Source organism: Xiphias gladius, chromosome 13, assembly GCF_016859285.1.
Source record: "Xiphias gladius isolate SHS-SW01 ecotype Sanya breed wild chromosome 13, ASM1685928v1, whole genome shotgun sequence".
Classification (NCBI taxonomy): Eukaryota; Metazoa; Chordata; class Actinopteri; order Istiophoriformes; family Xiphiidae; genus Xiphias; species Xiphias gladius.
Window position 1 is genome coordinate 6,974,064 of NC_053412.1, and position 21,245 is coordinate 6,995,308.

General features: G+C 39.8%; 1 protein-coding gene across 3 annotated transcripts in view; it reads right to left on the bottom strand.

Moving 5' to 3' along the window:
- The window catches only part of LOC120798283 (semaphorin-5B-like), a 36,537-nt gene that overhangs the window by 12,280 nt on the left and 3,012 nt on the right, over positions 1-21,245 (bottom strand). For 2 of the 3 annotated variants that reach the window (XM_040142471.1, XM_040142473.1), the window contains exons 2-10: positions 7,278-7,463; positions 3,861-3,960; positions 3,547-3,592; positions 3,157-3,219; positions 2,884-2,982; positions 1,770-1,983; positions 1,368-1,653; positions 1,055-1,190; positions 241-448 (exon numbers count right to left, since the gene is read on the bottom strand). In XM_040142471.1, coding sequence (XP_039998405.1) covers positions 241-448; positions 1,055-1,190; positions 1,368-1,653; positions 1,770-1,983; positions 2,884-2,982; positions 3,157-3,219; positions 3,547-3,592; positions 3,861-3,960; positions 7,278-7,419 — 1,294 coding nt within the window. In that variant the 5' untranslated portion in view covers positions 7,420-7,463. Of the gene's footprint in view, positions 1-240; positions 449-1,054; positions 1,191-1,367; positions 1,654-1,769; positions 1,984-2,883; positions 2,983-3,156; positions 3,220-3,546; positions 3,593-3,860; positions 3,961-7,277; positions 7,464-16,048; positions 16,107-21,245 lie in introns of all 3 variants that reach the window. The other variant, XM_040142472.1, reaches the window with a different exon arrangement.

Sequence of the window (21,245 nt, forward strand, 5' to 3'; positions counted from 1 at the left end):
CTGACAAGATGGACAAGGAGAACAGTTCTGGTATAAAAATGATCTGGTGCATCGCATAATTTGATGGTAATAAAGGAGTTAGACCCTGTCGCTGCAGATAAAAAGGTGGCCAAATTAAATATTTAGAAATCATTAAATTATCTATTACTAATTTTATAACTTTTCATTTTAAATCAGCAGTGAAATTGACTATTTTATTTTTGGCCAAAGTCAGCCCCAGTTCTGCCCCCTCTTGCTCACCAGTGCCGATGTACATGACATGGTAGAGGGTGTCCCGGCCCTGCACGATGTCCACCACCAGCTTGGAGAAGCGCAGGTTGTCCTGGGTGAGCAGAGGGTTGATGGTCACCGGCTGGACAACGTCGTTCATCAGGAAGAGTCGCTGGGCGTCCTGGAGACTGCGCTCTGTGAGGTTCCCCCCAGGGCCTCCCTCCTCCAGTGTGCCACACTGAAGATCGAAGAGGGAAGGATAGAATTAAGGATGTAGATTGTTGGTTTTGGCTCCTGAGTCTCCAACAAAAAAGTCCAGCAGCTAATTTTACTGATTAGTTTGCCTTCAACCTAAGAAGATGAACTAGAAAAAGACCTTTTTTGATGGTGGTCATACACAGGTCTAACTAAGAACATTAAATCATACATTTCAATTGGACATGTCAGTACCAGGGCCTTGGTTTTGCAAGAGAGCCTGAATGAAAGTTATACGTCACGCCTGTGGCTTCTTTGCTTGTTTTTTGCTTAAAGTCAAACTTTCTACCATGAGAAGCATTAATTTGAGTTGCAGAAGGCCATTACTGTCAGTGTAAATTTATGATCAAATAAATGCAAATCCAAAATCAAAAATTGCAAAACTATTGCAAATGTAATGCAGAGATTATACAGTATAATTTACAATGTCCCTGCAGCTCGATTTGGATAGCATTTTGTGTATGTGTTGGAAACTTGCCAAGCACTTATTGTTGGAATTGTGAACTAGAAATTTCTTCGTGCTATTAAAAAAAAACAGCTATATGGATCCAGTTTGGGGCCTTTTTTTGTCTGTGTAAATATGAGTTACCTGAAAATTGGGTATGGGGTTTGGGGTGGAGAGCCATGCAGTGCGGGGGTTCTCCTGGTAGCGGAAAGGTCCGTTGAATGCCTGGGTGATGGAGCTCAGATTGAAGGCACAGACAGCTGAAGCTGATATGCTGTTCCTGAAGGGGGGGGGGTCATAGTCACATTGGCAATTCAGCGTGAAAGAAAATGAGAAGGAAAACGTGGAAGTCTGAGGAAACATGACCAGTTTTTTCTTTTTTTTGGGAGTACTCCCTGACAAGCAAACTGACTTTGACATATAAAATCAAATGACATTATAAATGAACATCACTCACACGTTAGTGGTGAAGATGCCATAGATCAGGTCCTGCTCTGGTAAGTAAAAGGTGCTCTGCAGCTCATTGTAGTAAAAGGGGATTTCTCCTGAGCGGGAGCAGTTCAGTCGGGCCTTCATGAACGTGGTCCACGTGTCCTCCAAAAGGAAGCGACCACCCATATCGTTCTTACAGACGCGGGCAACACGAGAGAACACCATCTTCCCGCAGTCGTTTTCTACTGCAGTTTCTCTCAGGAAGAAGTAGGCAAACCGACCAATCTCATAAACAGACACAAAATGAGGCTCTGGAGGACATATGAGGGGAGAAAACATAAAATATGGAAGATATGATATTCCCAAACAGACACACAGGTCAATACAAGTCTGAAAAAAGGACATATCAGTGTGGTGCTTTGTTTACCGTTGAGCCATTTGGAGTTGTACTGGGCAGTGCGCAGTGGCGGCATGTTCCCCAGGCTCCTGTAGATGACTGGGTCACGTCCTGAGAAGTCGATCACTGTAGCAGCGTACAACTCGCCTTTCTCTGTTACCATGGCGGTGGAGTTGTGGCGCGGGTCGTAGGGACATCGGGCAACACCATTCACTGTTTCCAGTACCTGACTGGTGTTACCAATCTGACAGAAAGACAGACAAAGGACATAGCTAAGTCATTATAGGGTAAAAAGAATCTAATGCCTCTGTATTAGCCGTTGGTTTGCACTGTGGGTTACAAATGAAATTTTTGGCAAATAACCTCTTTCTCTTCTGTTTTATGGCTGCTTTCAACTTCCAATTCACATTAATTCAAAACTTTTAATTACTTAGCTTTTAACATTTCCAAAATGCAGAAAATCTATTATTTGTATTACCACCACCAAAACAATTTATTCATAATGATAATAAATAAGTTATGATAATCATAACTGCCTCCATCTCCGGTCTGAAATGGTAAACCAATTAATTGATTATTTGATTACCAGAAAATTCATCAACAACTGTCTTGTCAATTAATACATTTTTTTTTTTTAAGGACAAATGCTGCATATTTTTCTGGTTCCATCTTTTCAAACGCAAACATTCGCTGCTTTTCTCTGTTTTAAATTGAATACTTTTGGATTTTGGTTAGACAAAACAAGAAATTTGAAGGCATAACATTGGAATCTCTTCCAAAAAAACCAAACAGATTGATAGATTAACTGATAATGAAAATAATCGTCAGTTGCAGCACTACCCCTTTTATTATGAAATAAGGAATCCTTGTCAACTTCTTAAAGCCCTTTTAGCCCTTTTACTGTCAGTTATTTATATTTTACACATTTACTGACCATTTTCACAGTATACAAAAGTGTGTGAACCTGTTTTCCGGGTTTTCTGATAAAACTTGCTTGAAATTCTGTGGTGATTGAGTTGTAAGTTGTAGATTTAAAATTCTGGACTAGTTTGCTTTATTATTATTTTTTTTTTTACTAATTTTGATGGTTGGATTATCCTGGTAACTTGACTCTTGACATCTCATGATAAACTGCTGTACCAACCTGCCTGGTTATACAGACGGGGGTAAAAGCATTGGTCCCACACGTGAAGAGCGTCCTCCCACTGATCAACAAAACCCGGATATAGTTTTGACATTCCTCCTGCAGAAAAATACACCACAACCCAGTTTTACCGTTTCATGAGAACAAACTAACCGTCTAGCATAAATAAAATGTGAACAGTTGCAGCTGGGTCATCCTACACCATACATTTGGATTACAGTTAACAGACACTGTATTTGATCCTTTTTCCATTTATACGACACAGCACCCTACCTGAGATTTGCCCTTGCTCTGACATGAGCGCTTTGTATCTTCATCAGGTGCCCATTCTGTCGCCTGAAGAAAAAAATACAAACATATTTTGCTTTTGGGAATTAAGTTCAGATCTATCATGTACATTACAAAACACACAAGTAACAAGGGTGCAAAGTGTAAGGGAAATCCAAGGGAATAATGAAGACAAAACCAGAGAAAAATTTATAAAAACTAATTGATTTTTAAATATTTTAATGATGTATGAACCTTTTTTATTTTTAATATTGTTTCTGAAAAAAATGATTTAATTTTCCAAATAGTTTAAGTGCTATAAAAGAAGCATTAAATGAACTCCAACTGTAAGTTTTATCTAAGTCTATCATAAGCACTTGGCTTGGCTAATGTTACCTGTATGAGGGAGGCGTTGATCAAACTCAGTCTGAAGATGAAGTTTCTGAAAAAGAAATATTTCATGGTGGAGGAAAGGGCACCAGGACACGAGACTGCAGAGGGTTTGATAGACTGATTATGATTCTGAATCGTGCTCTTGGTGTATTCAGGTTATTTTATTTTTTTGTAGTGTTGTCATAAATGTTGTCAATAATGTCTCAATTTTTCTGTATGCCCTCCCATTTTCTCTCCTGATACATGCCTATAGATTCCTTTTTTTAACATTGTACAATTGCAATATATGTTGACTTTAGAGCACAGTTATTTGCTACCTTGCTCCCACAATGAGCTGGTTTCTGCTCAGGTCCAGAGCGAGCTGGGAGAAATCCTTCACTCCTGGGTGGGAGAACTCTGACATCCACGGCCTTAACGCTGGATGGAGAATGAGGGGTGGCAGGGAGGAGAGGGTTGATGGTTGGAGGAAAGTTAAATAGAAGGAGGAGGGGTGAAAAGGCGGGACGAAAAGGCAAAACACATCATGAAAGACGAACAATGAGGAAAACAAGGAAAGGCAAAAAAAGATTAATGAGAGGAGAGACAAAAGGCAGGAGAGTAAGAAGAAGAAAAAGAAATGGGAGGAGGAAGATGATGAGCGGGAACAGGAAGAAGACAAGGAGCATATAGGAGGGGGAGGAGAAGAGTTAGAGTTAGGTGCAAGGGCAAGAAAAATTGGGAAAAAAATAAGTTCTTTGCGTGGGAATCCCTTTTCACCAAATGGTACCTGGCTCACAGCTCCAGCTTCAGTTAAGCCCTCAGTGTTTTTACTAATGTGTTACATTTCTCTCTGACACCAGAGTGGAGGCTGAGTCCCAAGCTTCAACACTTCTACACAGACTAAGAGTATTTTGGTTTCAAAAATTAGGGGCATGATTGATTAGGGCCAGGAAGTCTGCCAGCGGGTGAATGAATGAATACATATATCCATCCATATTTGTTTTTCTTGTTCTGCTGTGTTCTTTAGAGCTTGAATTTTGATTAACCACCATTCTGTCAGTTTCTGGAGCCAGAAAATTTGGGCAAAGGGGAAGAAGCCCAGGTATAACTAAATATGGGACACTGGCAGACCCTAGGTCTGATGGACTGGGTTGTGGTAGCTAGCAATATCATGGCTCAGAGGTGTGTGTTTTTGTTTATCATTTGGAAAAACAAATTGCAATATGTCATATTGCAATATGTCATATTGCAGAAGCTAAAGAGGGTCTAGCTGCTAATTTATGGACTAATTTCTGTCTGTTTTCTTCTTTAATTCTGCTACTTCATTAAAATCTTCATCTCTGCAATTTATCCAATTTGAGTTGAGATGAAGAAAAGCTGTATCACATGACCAAGGTAAAACTGCAAAAGGCAGCAAAGCAAAATTGAAGCCTAACACTGGCTCGGTGGCTAACATGGCATGGTCTGAGAAGTTTAGCTAAAGTCTGTAGCATTTCTTTTTAAAAGGCCCTGAAAACTCAGTCAGCTTCTTATGATGGGGAATGAGGTTCTACATGAACATGCAATTTTCTGCTATTTCTGAAATCTGTGTTTTTGAGCTTTTCTCCCCAGTTTGCAGTGGGCAGAGCTTTGCTCGGAAAAGGAGATGTAACATACTGTACTTCCATGCACCACAGTTTGGCAATATTTAAATATGTGATGACAGTTGTGGGGCTGTTTGCTCGTGTTACCGGCACTGTCACTCAAATCTGATCAAATCACATCCACACAGTCCTGATGACACAGATTAGCTGAGGTGTAAACTCCTAAAAATTCTGATTGTTGCTTATTTAACCATGAGTTTGGTGGCAAAAATTAATCAAGCCGAGACACCTGAAAACACTTGAAACTAAAAAAATACAACAGTTTATGGAAATAAAGAGACGGATAGTGATATTTGATCAGTAACAATTCGTCCTGCTTAGGGAGCCCTTTGTAGTGAAAGAAAAATCCTCAGTCTGTAGCTTGAAATCATCACAATATTAACAGCACTATTTTTGCATTTATGAAAAATAAAAACTGCAAGGGGAGCAAACACAAGTCCAATGTTTGTAGTTTCACTCACATATCTTTTCCCATTTTGATATATTTTGTTTGATTTCATTCTCTGTACTTTTATTTGACTTTATTTAATCATATTGTTTAAATATTTAAATCTTTTTTTCTACCTGACTTGACAAGGTGACTTTGTTTTAAAAACTTTTTTGTCATGACAGATTAAATTAAATTGTCTTGATTTAAAATCCTCTCCCCAGGCAATATGACAGCTGACAAAAACTGAACATTAAACAAGCCATTTTGGCATTTTTACATGAGCTTTGGACAATGTGAACAAACCAAATAAAGAAGCGCGACAAATTAATCCTTTCGTCACTGTTTCAGGGCAAACTACTGCTGCCTCACCTAAATGGGTGCTGGCTCCTCTTTATTTGAGAGCTGGCTTGAGGGACAAATGTACCCAAAACAATAAGAGCACAGTTTGCCAGGCGAACGCTTTGAGCTAAATGGAAACTGACATCCAGTCAAATTAATATCATCAAAAGCACTTTCACAGTTGTTAAGACAGCTGAAAAAGAGGCCATACGCTGTAGACACAAAATTCAAAACATTCATTAAGTTTATCTAAACCTGTATGTCTGTTCAAATGTACAGATGCACAAGTAACTTTCAATATGAGCCTTGATGCACATGATAAACTCGACTCTAGCAAGTCCTATTAATGCGTTCCAACTGAGAGCTTTTAACATTGCCAGATATTTATTATCTGTATATTAAAGCCAAGCCTCATTTGTTTCAATACTTATTCTTTATTAAGCTGTTATCAAATGTAAAGCAACATTTTGAAAGATTATGAGCAAACAGTGTGTGATTAGAAACAAAACACAACCATCACTCTTGTCTGGCCTCAGCTCCTCTTTGACAGACAGTACAGCATGAATACAAACCATCACTTGAGCAACAGTGATTTTCAGAGGGAGCTATTAAATCCAAATTGCTTTTGCACATTTGCCCCTGCACATAATGACCTGTGCCAGTGCAGACAAATACATACTGTCCACGCATACACTGATATTCACAAACACCCACAGCTCAGCAGGAGAAATTACTTGCCTTCAAGCAGCAGTCTTGTGCTAGCATTGTTCTTTGACCCCCTCAGTTAACTACATTTAGAATCTGAGACTCTCACATGGCAAACAAAGCCTGTCAAACATGAAAACAGGTGGAGGGAAACTAAGGACAGGGGTGAACTGTTAGCTTGGTCAAAGCCTCAAATATTCCACGAGGCCACTTGTGCTGCAGGAGATGTGCATATGACACTGGTGCACTGACGGTGCGAAAGTTGCCGTGATAGTTTGTCTGTAACTTCAGAGCTGCACCGGAAGTGGGAATGTGTTACATTATGTAGGTTGACATCTGCTGCTTGTGACCTCCTCGCACCTGCAAGTAACAGTTGCGTTGACTTATCAGAACTGGTTGCGTGTTTTTTCCTAATTTGTGATTATCTCCATTTATGTCAACAAAAAAGCTGATTTTATTTGACTGATAAGAGGTAATTGTCATCAAGAGTTAGCTGGAACTTAACATTAGCAATTTTGAATTCTTAAATTTACAAATTTGCCTCCCTCTCCATAGATGATGGCTGTTGGATGAATGGATGGTAAGAAAAAAATCCCTTTGAAACTTAAAGAAAAGCAGACTTGTGTTGATGCACTCACTTTGGTAGGAGACAACAGGATGTTCCTTTCTACTGCAGTCCAGTTTGACGTGAGGCTGCTGGGACAGACACAGAGACGAACAAATGACCAGCACAAGGCCACAGGGGGAGAGGGCCCACACCCCCCACCCTGACGTAAGCATAGTTACAACCACATCCAGTCTTTTATCAGGTCTTCAGGAAACACCTGTTGAAACAGAAGAGATAATTGTCAGTTTAAGCAATTGACCGGCAAGAGTCAAACACCAATGATGGAAATTTCCACCAGAATCATCAAGAAAATACCAACATGTAAAATCCAGATTCCCTTCCCTGTTCTCTGTCTGCCTGTCCATCCATTTAAATTAGTTTAGCCAGTCCCGCGGCCCAGTGTTCCCCCTGCCGCCCTTGTCTGTGGCTCTGAGTGTCCAGCCCCTCAGAGTCAGCAGGACTCGGTCATGGCTTATTCGCCTCAAAAGGCCAGAGCCGCCAACCTTTTTAATGCCGACTCTCAAACCGGGGGTGCCATCAACAGAGCTCTTCATGACTGAGGGGACCCATTCAAAGACCAGGCTGGGCCCAGAGCCAAACAGGGGGTGTGAACTTTGAACGGTGAGCCACACGAGGGGTCTTTGTGTCAACATCAAAATCCATTCATGTACGTCAGATCTGCTCAGAGATGATTATCTGATGATGATGACCATATGCACAGGGTCACAGCAAAGCCCCATTCAAAAAATTAGCTGGTGACTCGTCGCATCAGAAGTATGTATATTTACTGTGCCGTAACTTAAGACGATCTCCTTTCGTCTCCTTTCAGCCGTGCCTATTTATGGTAGGTAAATAAGCTGATGAACAAAGATCAATGCTGTGGTAAACCAACATCGGTTTCACTTTTTTTTTTTTTAATTCATGTAAACATAAATAATCAACCTAAACTACTTGCTATGACAGGCTGTTCTAACTGGATCCAATATCTGAGTGCGTTCGTTTATGTTTCTGTTTGTGGCGCTAAAGTCTTTCCGTATAGTGGAATTTCACCTTGGAGGTGTATTGTTTCCTCCAGTATTATGTTTTAAACAGCATGCACCTTTGCACAGCTGAAAATCACACTAATTCTCCTGGCAAGAAGAAGAGGATCAGAATATTCTTGGAAACAGCTACATCAGTTTTGTCCTGCTCTCTCAGCCACTTCCATTTCATTCAATTCTATCTGCTCATTTATTAGTTCATGATCTTGAAGAACCAGCAGTGTGAGAAAGCAAGTAAAATATAGCTTACACATGTAGCTCTTTTCTCACCACTGTGTGCCTGCTAACATGTGGACATCCAGGTCAAAAGGACTGTGCCAACTTTTAAATTTTACAGCTGCACTCCTGCTTTGTGTATCTCATTTTTAGCATGAGATACACAAAGCAGGGGATGACGCTTCTAATCCCAGCCTTGTCTTTTTTCTAAGGGAAGAAACTCATTGCAATAGCGCCCTTAACAAAGTTATAGATAAAACAAAAATGGCTATTTTAAACGATTCACATTTTAAAACTCTAGAGAAAAAGATCTAACAGAACAATAAGTGGGACTAGTGCACACTTTTGATTTTAAAGCTGTTGGAGTTGAAACATAAACTTGAAACAGTTAAACTGTCAGCTGACGTCAGCAGAGAAAAGGTCTTAGAGAATATTAAGTGGGATTGGTGCATACTTTTGGTTTATAAATTTGTCAGAATTGAAGGATAAAGTAGTTTAAAATGGCATAATCTTTAAGTTATCCTATACTACAGTTCAGCAGACGTTATTCTTTCGCAGCAGCTCCCACTTTCTTTTAGTTTGCTTGCATCTGCTACGTGCTCTGGAGAATGGAAGTGGTTAATGTCTGTCTACTGCTCACCAGGAGGACTGAATTTGTGTGGATGCAGAGGTTTTTCAACCTGCTGGGTCCAACATTGCTGCTTAATGAAGCGACAGGAACAGAGCCTCTACCGCTGGCCTCACTTTTGTTATTTGGCCATGCTCCTCTCACCGTGCAAAGGCCGGCCAGTGAGAGGCCTAATGTTCTGGGACTTGTCTATGCGGTACAATGAGGGGGAGCAGCAGCAGACGTCAGTCAGATTTTCAGGGGCAGCAGGAAACGCACGGATGCAGATTCTCACTCTGAGATCAGCTTTAGTTAAAGACGGAGACTAAATGCTTAATTCAACAAGTCCTCATACCTAAATGGCAACATAGGTTGTTCTGGTACCACTTTGGTTAAGGTTTGGTTAAGTTTTAGTCAATTCAAACCACTTGGTTAAGATTAAAGAAGGTTTGTGGTTATGGTTAAAAGAAAACAATAATGACTGTTGGTAGGAGGGGACATGCAAACAGCACTCTACTGTGTGAAAGTGACTTTAAGACACACTGTATGCCCAACCATCCACCCTGGTGGATTTGCTCCCCCCCACAGAGGATTTGCTGTCCTTTTATTATTAATTAATCCCTTGATTATTTTCAGGGTGAGCTGAGGTTAGCCTTTCGCTCAAAGCACTGCTGTACCCAAGTGCAGCCTCGCCAGGGTTGCTAGCATGGTTGTAGACTCTTTCGATTCAAATTGTTCAACCTATAAATGTCGAAAAATTCATTAAAAAATATTAACAAATGGTTGTTTTGTCTGACCAATAGTTAAAAATTCAAAAGGATTTTGATACAATGAATGGATGAACAAATTAATGAATAAATGAATGAATGAATGAATGAATTAATTAATTAATTAAAAGCAGCGAAGCCTCACATTGGGGAATTTGGAACAAACTAAATATATCAGGTGTTACAAGTTTTCAATGCTTCTAAAAATGGCTTGAGTAATGAGATCATAGTGAGTCCTCAATAAGTGTTATGTACATCCAGAATCAGCCAAAACACATTCTGCCGCCAAATGTAAACAGGGCGTGAGAGGTAAGATATTTTAGATTTGAGAAGAAACCAGCCATGACTGAAAAGTAGGAAGTAAAAGCTGCAAACATTCAAGCCTAGCAGTGTTTTTCCTGAAGCTACGAGCGTGTCAGAACATTCATTCATGTAGCTGCCTGCGTTGGAAAAACACCGTAAAGCTTTAACAACCTGAGAAGAGATTAGAAACACAGAGTCTCCAATTCATGTGACCTGTGTGTGTTTGGACGGAGGAAAAAACCACTGGAACACGGAGTGAACATGTGACTCCCACACATTAGGAACGCTGCCAAGATTTTAACCTCTTAGTCACCGTGTGTAAAGTTTAAGCAATGGCTTCACTGTATCAATGCACCAAAATATGACAGGTGTATACATTAAAGCTCCGTCTGCGTTGGGTTTTTTCCTCTGGATTCATCTCCCCCTAGCCCACAGTACGTGTCTGCCCGTGATTCCTTTGTGAGAGTGAAAGCTCACTCAAACATCACCCTTCACCTCCCTCAGAGAAAACACAGACTGCACATAACTAAGATGCTAATGAGTCTGCTGAGAGCTTGTAGCACTGTCATAGATACACACTGCTGCGTTATCCACCCTAAATAAATAAATAAATAAATTGTTAATTTAAAACGTTTAAATAGCAGTTTAAAAAAACCTATTATTTTTAATGGTGTAAAAAATAAAAAATCCCCACAGCAGTTTTCTCTTTGCTTTTTATTTTTTCAAACTATTTGAAGCTTTAATGGCTCACAAATGCGATTCGAAAAAGAATGTTATCACCATGCTTCTCTTCCTCTCGGAAAACTGGAGTGGGTGTGTGTATATCTAATTGGGATGTCTTCTGGCAAGCAATCACAAAACTATAACATTAGTGTAATTGCTTTGGAAATGTGTGCATAGATACCACATCATAGTGCAACATGATGAGACAAGGCTGAATTAAAAAGATACAGTAAATAGAAGCTAGATGAAAATCGGACAATGAGGTGAACACTCCTGGACTAGGAACAAGGGATATGCTTGCCTGCCAGTTGGATTCGGGGAACAGACACAACCAGAGTAATAATTACAGACCTCCCTGGATCCACAGACTACAAATCTTCTGAATGCCATCCAGACACTAGAACTTCAGGTGTGCTGACCAAAGCAATTATTATAACTGGCTTTAAAGTCATTCAATGTGTCCCTAAAAAAATTGTGACAAAGATAGGTACTGAGCATGACAGATTTAAGATTTGGAGAACATGAATGATTTAGGAATAATAATTCACACAAGGATTCATGGGGCTAGGAATAAGGTGGGGACAACAATATAGACGCCGTATAGTTGCTATAAAATAAAATTTTCCTACCTGATTCATTGGTCTGGCTCTAATTCAGACTACCCTGTAAAGTCATAAACTCATGAAGACAAATCTTTTAATAGACAGCAGGATGGCCTCAGCCCTTTAAATCAGTGGCTCCCAACCCTTCTTGACTTATAACGCCTTAAAAAACGTGTTTACTTGTCTACTGTCTCTACAGATGGCGGCCAGTTAAACCAAAGAGTGATTTCTCCGACTCAGATTTGTTTTATGTAAATACTTTTGGGGCAGCTTAAGATGTAGAATTATCTAGTAATTCACAAGCAAGCACGATGATTAGATAAAGATCTGGGAAGCTGTCGACATCCCCACATATCTTAGCAGAAAGTCAAAAAGAATTAGCAGCAGCCTTCAGAGTTTCTCCTTTAGCACCATTGGAAATGTTGTGACACATTAACAAGTGTTTGGACAGCGTAGCAGTGTTCCTGCAGCACTTCATCACAGTTGTGCAAACTTTACACACAGCAGAGGTTTTTCTTTCAGAAGACAAAATTTGGCCAGTTATAGTACTTTGATGAAAATCTCCTGGTTTTTTCTGCAAGCTTTTGAGTTACTGACCTGCATTTCTTGAAGATATTGCATCCTTTTCATAGACTGACAATATACCCTCCTAATCATCAACTGTGAGCCTCTCTTCTTTTTTTCAAAAACTTTCTATTCAAGCACTCTTGTCTTTGTCTTCAGACGAACTGAAGGAGTAGGACATTTCAGTCTTTTCAAAAACCAAAGAGATGTCCCTCCCATGGTGTGTGTCACTTGGATACCTTCAACCCGCGGCTTATATATGAATGAGTGGATTTGATGAAGGAGAGAGTAAAGCATGGATGAACTTCTTTAGGATGAACAGGGCAGCCACGCTGACACTTTGAAGGTGCTATTTCTTTTTTGGTCAAAACCTCTTGAGTCATACCTCACAAAACAGCTATTACAGGGAGTTATATGATGTGATTTGACTAAAAAAAGTGCAAAAAGGCCTTTAAAAATACGTCATAGCACTTCCACCTGGATTACACAGGGCTACACAGTGAGCACTGGGTGTACATGTTAAGTGAGCTTCATTAAAATCCAGACAAATCCTCTTTACTGAGGTGATATATGACAGGGAAATTAATTACAAGCAATTATTTCTTCATTCAGAAGCCCCGTAATTTGTTCCTCCATGGCATGAAAAATAAAAGAAGGGAGTCCAGCATCTGACCCTTGTATATCTGCCTCTTGTCTAAACTCTCTCCACCAGAGTATTTGGACTCCATCCAAATATCATTAAAAGAAACAGTGAATCCCCCCCACCTCCCTATACCCAAAAATCCCCGGTGTTCCAAACTCCAAATTTCTCCTTAAATAAAAAAGAAAAAAGTCTCACAAAACAACAGCTGCTATCAAAAGAAAATCCCTAAAAATCTCTCTCTGACTGTTACAGTAGCCGCTTTCCCTCGACGGTATCTGAGCCCTCACCTATAAAAAGTATTATTAATCACCAATGAAGTCAATTCATGGAGATTTGTTAGTTGGAGCAAATGGACACTGAGAGGGCATCCAGAGTCTCTCCATCAAAATATTCAGAGAGGACCATTTCCGAGGCAGTATTCCCAGCTCCTTCCTAACAGGGTGAATGGCCTCTCTGTGCAACCTGCCAACTATCTGCCAATGGCTGCTCTCTTTTACAAGTGAATAGACTGAGTTTAGCCACAGTTAAAAAGACACACTAACGTGCCATGGCTGCGCCACAATGGCCGCTCGGGTAATTTGCCAAACCTAATGATGCCGGTTTGGCCCCGGCGAGAGGAGGTAGAGAGCAGGAATCCTAAAGAGGCACACAGCTGCACCAATCCCTCTATTCCTATCGCTCCTCACTCCTCTCTGTCTCCCTCTGTTCTTGTCATGAACTCCATTTTTTTTTTTCTTTCTGGAATAAATGACACAACTAGGGTGTATAGCCAAATGCATACCTTCTGAATTCTCTTAAAATGCTCCCTGTCAGTAGCACTATCCCACATCCTCCCTGAAGGAAAGCTAGTAGTCAGTAGACATGAAGCACAACAACTGGTCGGCCAGCCCATTCTCCACCATGCTAATCAATATTTTCAAATGACTCATAGGTCAAATAACTGCCTTTTTTTGTAATGTGAAAGGTAAGTTAGTGACAAAGTCACAGAGACTCATCACCAACTCCGCAGTTCATCCTTGCTGTCTGTAGGTCTTCAGCATCTGTAGCGTCTTTTTGCGTCAACCTGCTCAACACCAAACAACAGACAGACAAAGGTTAGAAACTTGCTAGAGAAAATAGTGCAGCATTTAGCAGCTAAAGAGAAGGATATTTCCCTCAAGAGTTCGTAGACACCAAAACAAAACTAGAGGGAGAGTGAATTATGGATTTATATCCGTTACGTGGCCAGAAATGCAACTCCGAATGAACGCTAAGGTTGCTGTGTGTCTGGGGGATGTATAAACAAACAATGGTTTGCTAACATGATAGCGATATCCACTTTATATGCCTGTAATAGTCAAATTAGTGCTATTTTTTTTAGCTTGCTTCGTTTAGGTTGTTGAATTCTGCCCCCGAGGCGGCCAAATAATACAGATGAAGTAATGATTATCACGAGGTAGACGGATGCAAAAACAAAGTTCCAACTGAAAGGCTATGTTTAAGCAGAATTTGAATAGACTGTTATATTTTAATCTTTGGCAAATGTGGTTATTAAGCGACTTGGTTAAACAGATTAACCCAGGAAATGTACTGTTTTTTCAAAGTGAAGACATCAGCTAACTATATTGACTGTCCACTGCAAATGGACGAGATGTGATTATGCTTTTAAGAGGATTGAGAGCCGCATACAGGACACGGATTGGTTACACCAGAAACTGCAGCCTCGAAAATGATTATTCAGAGGATTCCGCAGCTCTCTAATCTCTATTAATTAACTTTCTGCATTTCTTCACATCCACGGATACCTGTAGGCAAACAACAGCATTCGATCATCAACAGCCATAAAAAATTCCTAAGGCCATCTTTGAACAGAGACAGATGTTAGGATTTTCAAACCATATACAGTGCAGTACGGCCACCTGTTACCACATCATCATGTGTGATTATCTTATGAGCATCATGAGCAACAACTATTATTCCTTAAAAAAAAAAAAAAAAAAAAAAAAAAGACCATAATACCAGTGTTTATCTGATTCTGTGAACCCCTTGTGGAGCTACTGCAAATGGATGAAAAATATTCACGCTATTATGCGCAAGTGTATGTAATTTTAATGGGTAGTTATAGAATAAAAATTACACATTTGAATTCGATTATCTCGTTATGATGAGTAATTTTTTTCCACACGAGAGCTCAAGCTCTCCATACTTTTATTCTTAATTGTGTCTTTGAGCGTACGCTCTGTTGTGCATGGACATGCCATGCATGGCTGTGGAAAAAATGCAGATACATGATACTATCATGCAAATTAGGACTGTCTTTGACTTTGAATCCCTTGGGTGAATAAAAGTCTTAGTATTTAAATGACAATTCCATTACATCTAATTGATGCAGTCATGGAGAAGGATCTCATAAAATCTAGTCCTTATTACAGACTAGAGTAGCATATTTGTGAAGATTATTGGGATGCGAGAGATGAGACTATTATTTTCCAGTAATGACTACCAGCTCATTCCATCAAAATGCCATTAAAAACGAATCAACTAAAGATCTGCAAGACAACCATGAGCCTATCAGTCATGTAATCAAGTATGAGGGGTTCCAGCTCTGCTGCCAGCAATTTTTTTTGGGGGGGGGGGTAATTTCAGTTTTTACATACAAATTTTCAGGTACAAGCTGCCTCTCATCAAAAATGCTCATCAGTATCCCAGGAACACACTTCCTAGGAATGGTTAAAAGGGAATTTTAAACACTGCCTGAGGTTACAGTCTGTACAACCTGTGTCTCTTGCCTGACAAAAGGCCAATTGCTCATCTATTTAATGATCATGCTAAAAAAAAAATAAATAAATAAAAACACATTCAGACATAATTTTAGAATCCAGACTGAGGTTATTGATCCAGGGAAGGGAGTCTTTCCCTCTGTCTCCCCTCTGCTTCCCTCCCCTACACCCCTCCCCTTACCAATTTCAGCACTCATGCCTCAGACAGAACAATGGAAATATTCACCATGCATTACCTGAACCCCCCGAGTGTTAATACATGTCTCTCCACGCAACACGTAGTCTCCGAAGTCAGAGACAGAGTGATATGTGCTGAGGTTGGGAGTGAAATGAGGGGAAGGAGGGAGAGGTGAGGGGTCATATTATACATCATTAAAAAAAGAAATCAGCCCGCTGAGAGGAAACCAACAGACAACCAGGAAGAAAAACAGGCACGAAAAGTGGGCGAGTTAGGCACAAAGACATAAAGGACAACACAAAAGAATGAGTAATTGCATTGAAACAGCCAACCTCCACATGGGATACATGCATGGAGACATACTCACTGCACACCGAAATATACAGGAAAATAAACTTACTTGTTCACCATCACCATCAGCGGCTTCGAGAGACAAACGAGTGTCACGGATCCCGACGCTTCACGTGGTTGAGAGAGAAAGGCAGAGGTGTGAAAAATAAGAAAGAAAGAAATTGTTACACATCGACACACAGTGGCACACTGACCAGACTGTGTGCAGAGAGGTGCAGGGGGAGTAAAGGGGGGTGTGTGAGATGGGGGAGGTGGGGGGGGGGGCAAAGCATTCCTGTTTGTGCAGAGCAAACTGTTAACTCTCTGACTAGAGAGTGGATGTCTTCCCTGTGCGAGTGTGTGTTTATTTTTATGCTGGCGAGATCCAGTTTTAGATTTTGGTTAAAAATAAATAAATAAAAAAAATTTGGTCAGACTAAGGTGGCAATCAGCTCAATCATTTAAATCAGTTGCATTTTGTCCTTATATTTGGTCTTACAGGCTCAGTATGGTGTTTTTCCTTATCCAGAAAAGTGCAAAACTGTCAGTCAGTGGCTGTTTGATGAGAACATTAACTGCATACTGCTACCTCCTGGTGAGTGCAGGTACGCACAAATCTTTGACAAAAAAACTTAACCAAGCCCAAACCGTTTAAAGATTCAACTGATAAAAGAATCTTTCGGCCAGGTAATGACACATTTTCACTCCACTTTATCGAAACCTACTTGCAAAATGATATTTGTGTACGCTGGATGACATAACTTGTACTCTTTAACCATATATAGTACATTAAAAGGTCCAACTGTGAAGGAAATTTACTGTATTTTGTTATTCCAAAAATAAGTACTTGTACCTATTCTACCAATGAATTTATGTGTATTTTCATTGAGAAATAGATTTTACATGGGATGTACAGTAGTCACACAAGGATATGTTATCTCAGATAGAGGCCACATGATACTTTTTTTGTTTAATTCAAGAATTGCTTCAAGTCATTTATCAAGCTATTTGGCATCTTCAACTTCTCAAATATGAAACTTTGCTGTGGATGCTACATTTCATAAATCCAATTTTTAAAAAAAATAATATACAAATAAATCACTGATGAAAATAATTGTTAGTTTTAGTCGTAACCCAAAGAGAACCCACCTGTGTAATGTCTCTTACATTGTGCAGGAGACCCTGCAGATGCAGATATTATCACAATTAGATTTAATCCGGATTTGTTAGTCAAAACATTTCCCTTTGAGAAACTTCATTGTAGTATGAGGTGGATTATGTAAAGCAAAACCTCAAAAGCTAACGCTCATTGTGTTTCTTACAATAATTAAAATGCAATGAGTTGCTGAGCTGCTGAAGACTGTGAGCTACCTTCTTCAAAGTAACTATCAGCATCCAAATACGTATGTAAGGACAGACAAGAGGATAAGGGTTGTGAGGTAAATTTTAAATCATTTGGATACGAAATGAGCCTTGGTTATGGTCGAACACAGCTGCAGTATCATCAGCGTGCAAATGAATCAGGAGACAAAGTCAATAGCAAAATGCCATTAAGCTCAGACAAACATTTTGTTTGCCTAAACAAGGAAATCCAGTCTGGCCTCCGGAGTCACCACCAATGACAGAAAGCATTAATAAAATACTGAAAGTAGCTAGTACTTGGCAGAAGTTAAGGTAGCCTTAAGCGGTTATTCCACCTTTTCAACAACAAAATACCATGAACACACGTAATTCAATCCAGGGCAACAACATTAATGCAACTATGTGAATATTTTTATTTATGTAAATACAGCTTTCAAGTTAGAAAAATTAAATTTGATGTAATCAGCCCATGGGCACAACAAAGCTGTACATTTTCTGTGTCTACATAAAGTGGCATTAAACTACAAACTTAAAAATGAACATTTAACAGACCACATTAGGAATGCCCACACAGCTGAATCAGCACCTCTCTGACAGTTTCCGAGCATTGTTCAAAAAGGTAAATATTCATTACAGGGCACTGAATTACATTATACTTTCCAGACGTACAGATTTTGAGTCTAACCCCTGTACTGTATGTTCATTATCTTCATCCCTAGAGGCTCATTCAAATACCACTGCATAATTTCACAAGCACATTCTTTTCCCCCTTCTTGAAAGGTTTTTGGTTTGGGATACATTTGTGATGTTTACTTTAGCATGCCAACACAACTGTTGGCATGCTGACGTTGTGTATCATCCCCAAATGCAGCGTTCACCGTGAGTACTTTGGGACTGTAGGAAAGGCTTAAAGAAATACCAGAATAATACTGGGTGTATCTAAGTCGTTTTTCTTCTTTAAATAGATTATATGCATTCAGGATTAGTATAACATTCAAATGAACAACGAAGCAGAATAGCCTCAAGTATTTTAGATCTTAAAAAGAAAAGACTCAATTAACTTTATGTAATAAAATACCCTAAACTCAAGTAGTTTGTGAACTTTCAGTTTGGAATATTTTATTGCAAATAAAGTATGTCTTACCACGGTCATGAATTAGCCTCCACACTCAAGTGGTTTTCTGTCCCTTTTAGCCTTCTGTCCAAACTATTTTTTCTCATCTGGATATGGAGCTTTTTAAAAATAGTCTCCACTGTCTGGATAAATCTGACGGCTTTTCAGTGTGGACAAGGAAAGTTAAGCTTCTGGCACACGATAAGGAAAGCCCTGATCAGTGGACTGTTTGACAGTAAAGTTAAAAAACCAAGATGATTACAAAAATGACCTGAAAGTGCTGGTATGGACACACATAATTCTTGCGTATAAACTGTGTTTTCAAGTTTGTGTCAACAAGCAGGAAATACAACAGATCTATGTACTGTGGACAGAGACACCAGTCAGGCATGGCTGTAGAAGCGGCTGCCAGTCTGAGAGGCCGTAGGGGTGACCTCCCATTTGGAAATTAATGGCGTCAATAAATCATATCCACTGAAAAACGACAGGCTCGTTCTGTGCGCCCAGCAGAGCATAAGAGACAAATAACACTTCCCTGCCTCATCCCCAACTGTTACAGAGCAGGATATTCATCTCTCTCTCTCAGCCTCAGTCTCACCACAGCAAAGTACCAAACCCCCCTGAGAGGATGAATGACTCGTTACCTTGCAAACTTCAGGATGACCTCCTGCGGCTCTGTTTTTACAGACCTCCTGTCACTGCTGAGGCTGAGAGATTACAGGCACAGTGAGAGGCAGGGGAGAGCTGAAGGAAAGCCAAACTGGGACCAGTGAAAGATGGCAAGCTACAGAGGACAGTGGACTTCAGGGGGGCTTAAAGAAGGCCAACAAGCTGTCAACTAAAATGAGTGAATATGAGAGTAACTTCTATATCACCTTGTATGATTCAGAAAATGTATCAGTATTTGTTCAGAGCTCTTTCAGCCACCTGTGATTGCTTCTAAGTGCCGGTGTCTTTTGTAAAGCACAACTTATTTTTGGTGGGTCCACCTCTGAGCATATCAGGTTAAAATCAAGGCGCTGCTATTACCATATTTTAATGTTTTTGGCCACCTGATGAATTTAAGTCCAATATTCACTTAGCTCTGTTTTGCTCCTGAGGGAAATATCTAGCTATTTAGCTGCTAAACGCTCCCTTATGTTCACCAGCTACCTACTAAATGTCTCTGTCTACTGTTTGGTACTGAGCAGGTGCTGGTTTGTCTTCAGACCTTTTTTTTTTTTTTTTATTATTATTATTATTATTGATGCATCCACAACAATGAGCTGAAAAATTCTGTATAGCTGTATAGCAGAGTTGGTGTTAATCTGATTGAGTTCATCATTCGTAAAACTTTTCTGAGGTATTAAAACTGAGTCTGCGACTGATGATTATTTTCACCACTGATCTGCAGTTTGTGTTAGTTTAACACAACTGAAGATTTTTAAACAACATTTGAAAGGCTTGAAGTAAGGAATTTGGTTAAAAAGATGGTTAAAAAGATTATCAAAATAGTTGTCAGTTAGTTTTTTTTCTTGAATGACTAATTGGTTAACCCAGTAATTGTTTCAGCTCTAATGAGAACATCATGTCGCATCCTGCATCATGGATCGAAAAAATATTGCCAACGAATGTAATTTAGGCAGATATTGCGTTTCTTTCAAAGCAAGTTCGTAGTATAGAAGCATATTTTATAGGAGACAATGTTGAAAATGTACACTTGGTAGAGACCTGGTCCTTGTCTATGTATTTGTTCCTGAATTAAAAAAGAATATCAGTTAATCTCCAAAAACTTCCATTAATCCACAACCAGCTGCAAAGGAGGTGTACAGTGGTTACCCAACAACTCTTAACCCCCAAAACCAGCACCCGACCCCCACCCCGCCCCCACGTCACAGCCCTCAATGGATGTCTTGTACAGCACATAGCGCCCCACTGTGAAACTGGTCTGTGTGTCACGAAGAAATATTGACTTTTAATACTTCAAACATTCAGCTCGCTCCGTTTTAAACAAGCCTGTCTGTGTTGATTTTTTGAAAACCCTGCAGTCACTGAGGTTTACCTTTCTACTGGAGCAATAAAATTGTGCTTACACACACATACGCACGCACGCGCACACATAGAAATGGGGTGAAGATGCAGTTTAGAGGTTAGAGTAGGAGCCTGGTGAGGACACTTGCTGGGAATGATAAGCATCTGGGTTAAATGCTCTGACATTCTGGGAAATATGTTAATATGAAAAGTTATGAGAACAATGCTCAATGTGATCTATCAGATTCACTTAGCTTAACGAAGGCCAAGGACTAGCCTAACTTAGCATAAAGACCTGGAGCAAGTGGAAGGTGTTTGCCTAGCGCGATCAAAGTAAAAAATAAATGTATACTCAGAGTCTGGCAGCTCCATCCAAACTTGTCTTATTTACACTCCATAGCTTGTTTATTTACATGTGCAGAAATAGAAATGTAAAACGAGAGATTGTGGTTGTAGGAAATGTTAGCCTTTCAGCTATTTCTTTACCAGCGACCAATATGTGTCGGGGCCAAACTCCTAAACAAAACAGTCACGTGCACGTGAAAGGTTGCTAGTTTAAATCCCCGAACTGTAGCAGAGAAAATGTTGAGAGAGTTAGTAAGTGCTTTTGTTACTGCTTCTCCCCAGCAGAACTGTGCAAGACGCTAAACGGCAAACGCACATACGCCGACGTTGGAGGACTGTGGCTTTCTACTGAGTTTTCCGGGAAAAAACGTTAAGTTCTTACAACTTTCCCTGAATGAATAAAGGCTAAACACACTCACACACACACACACACTTT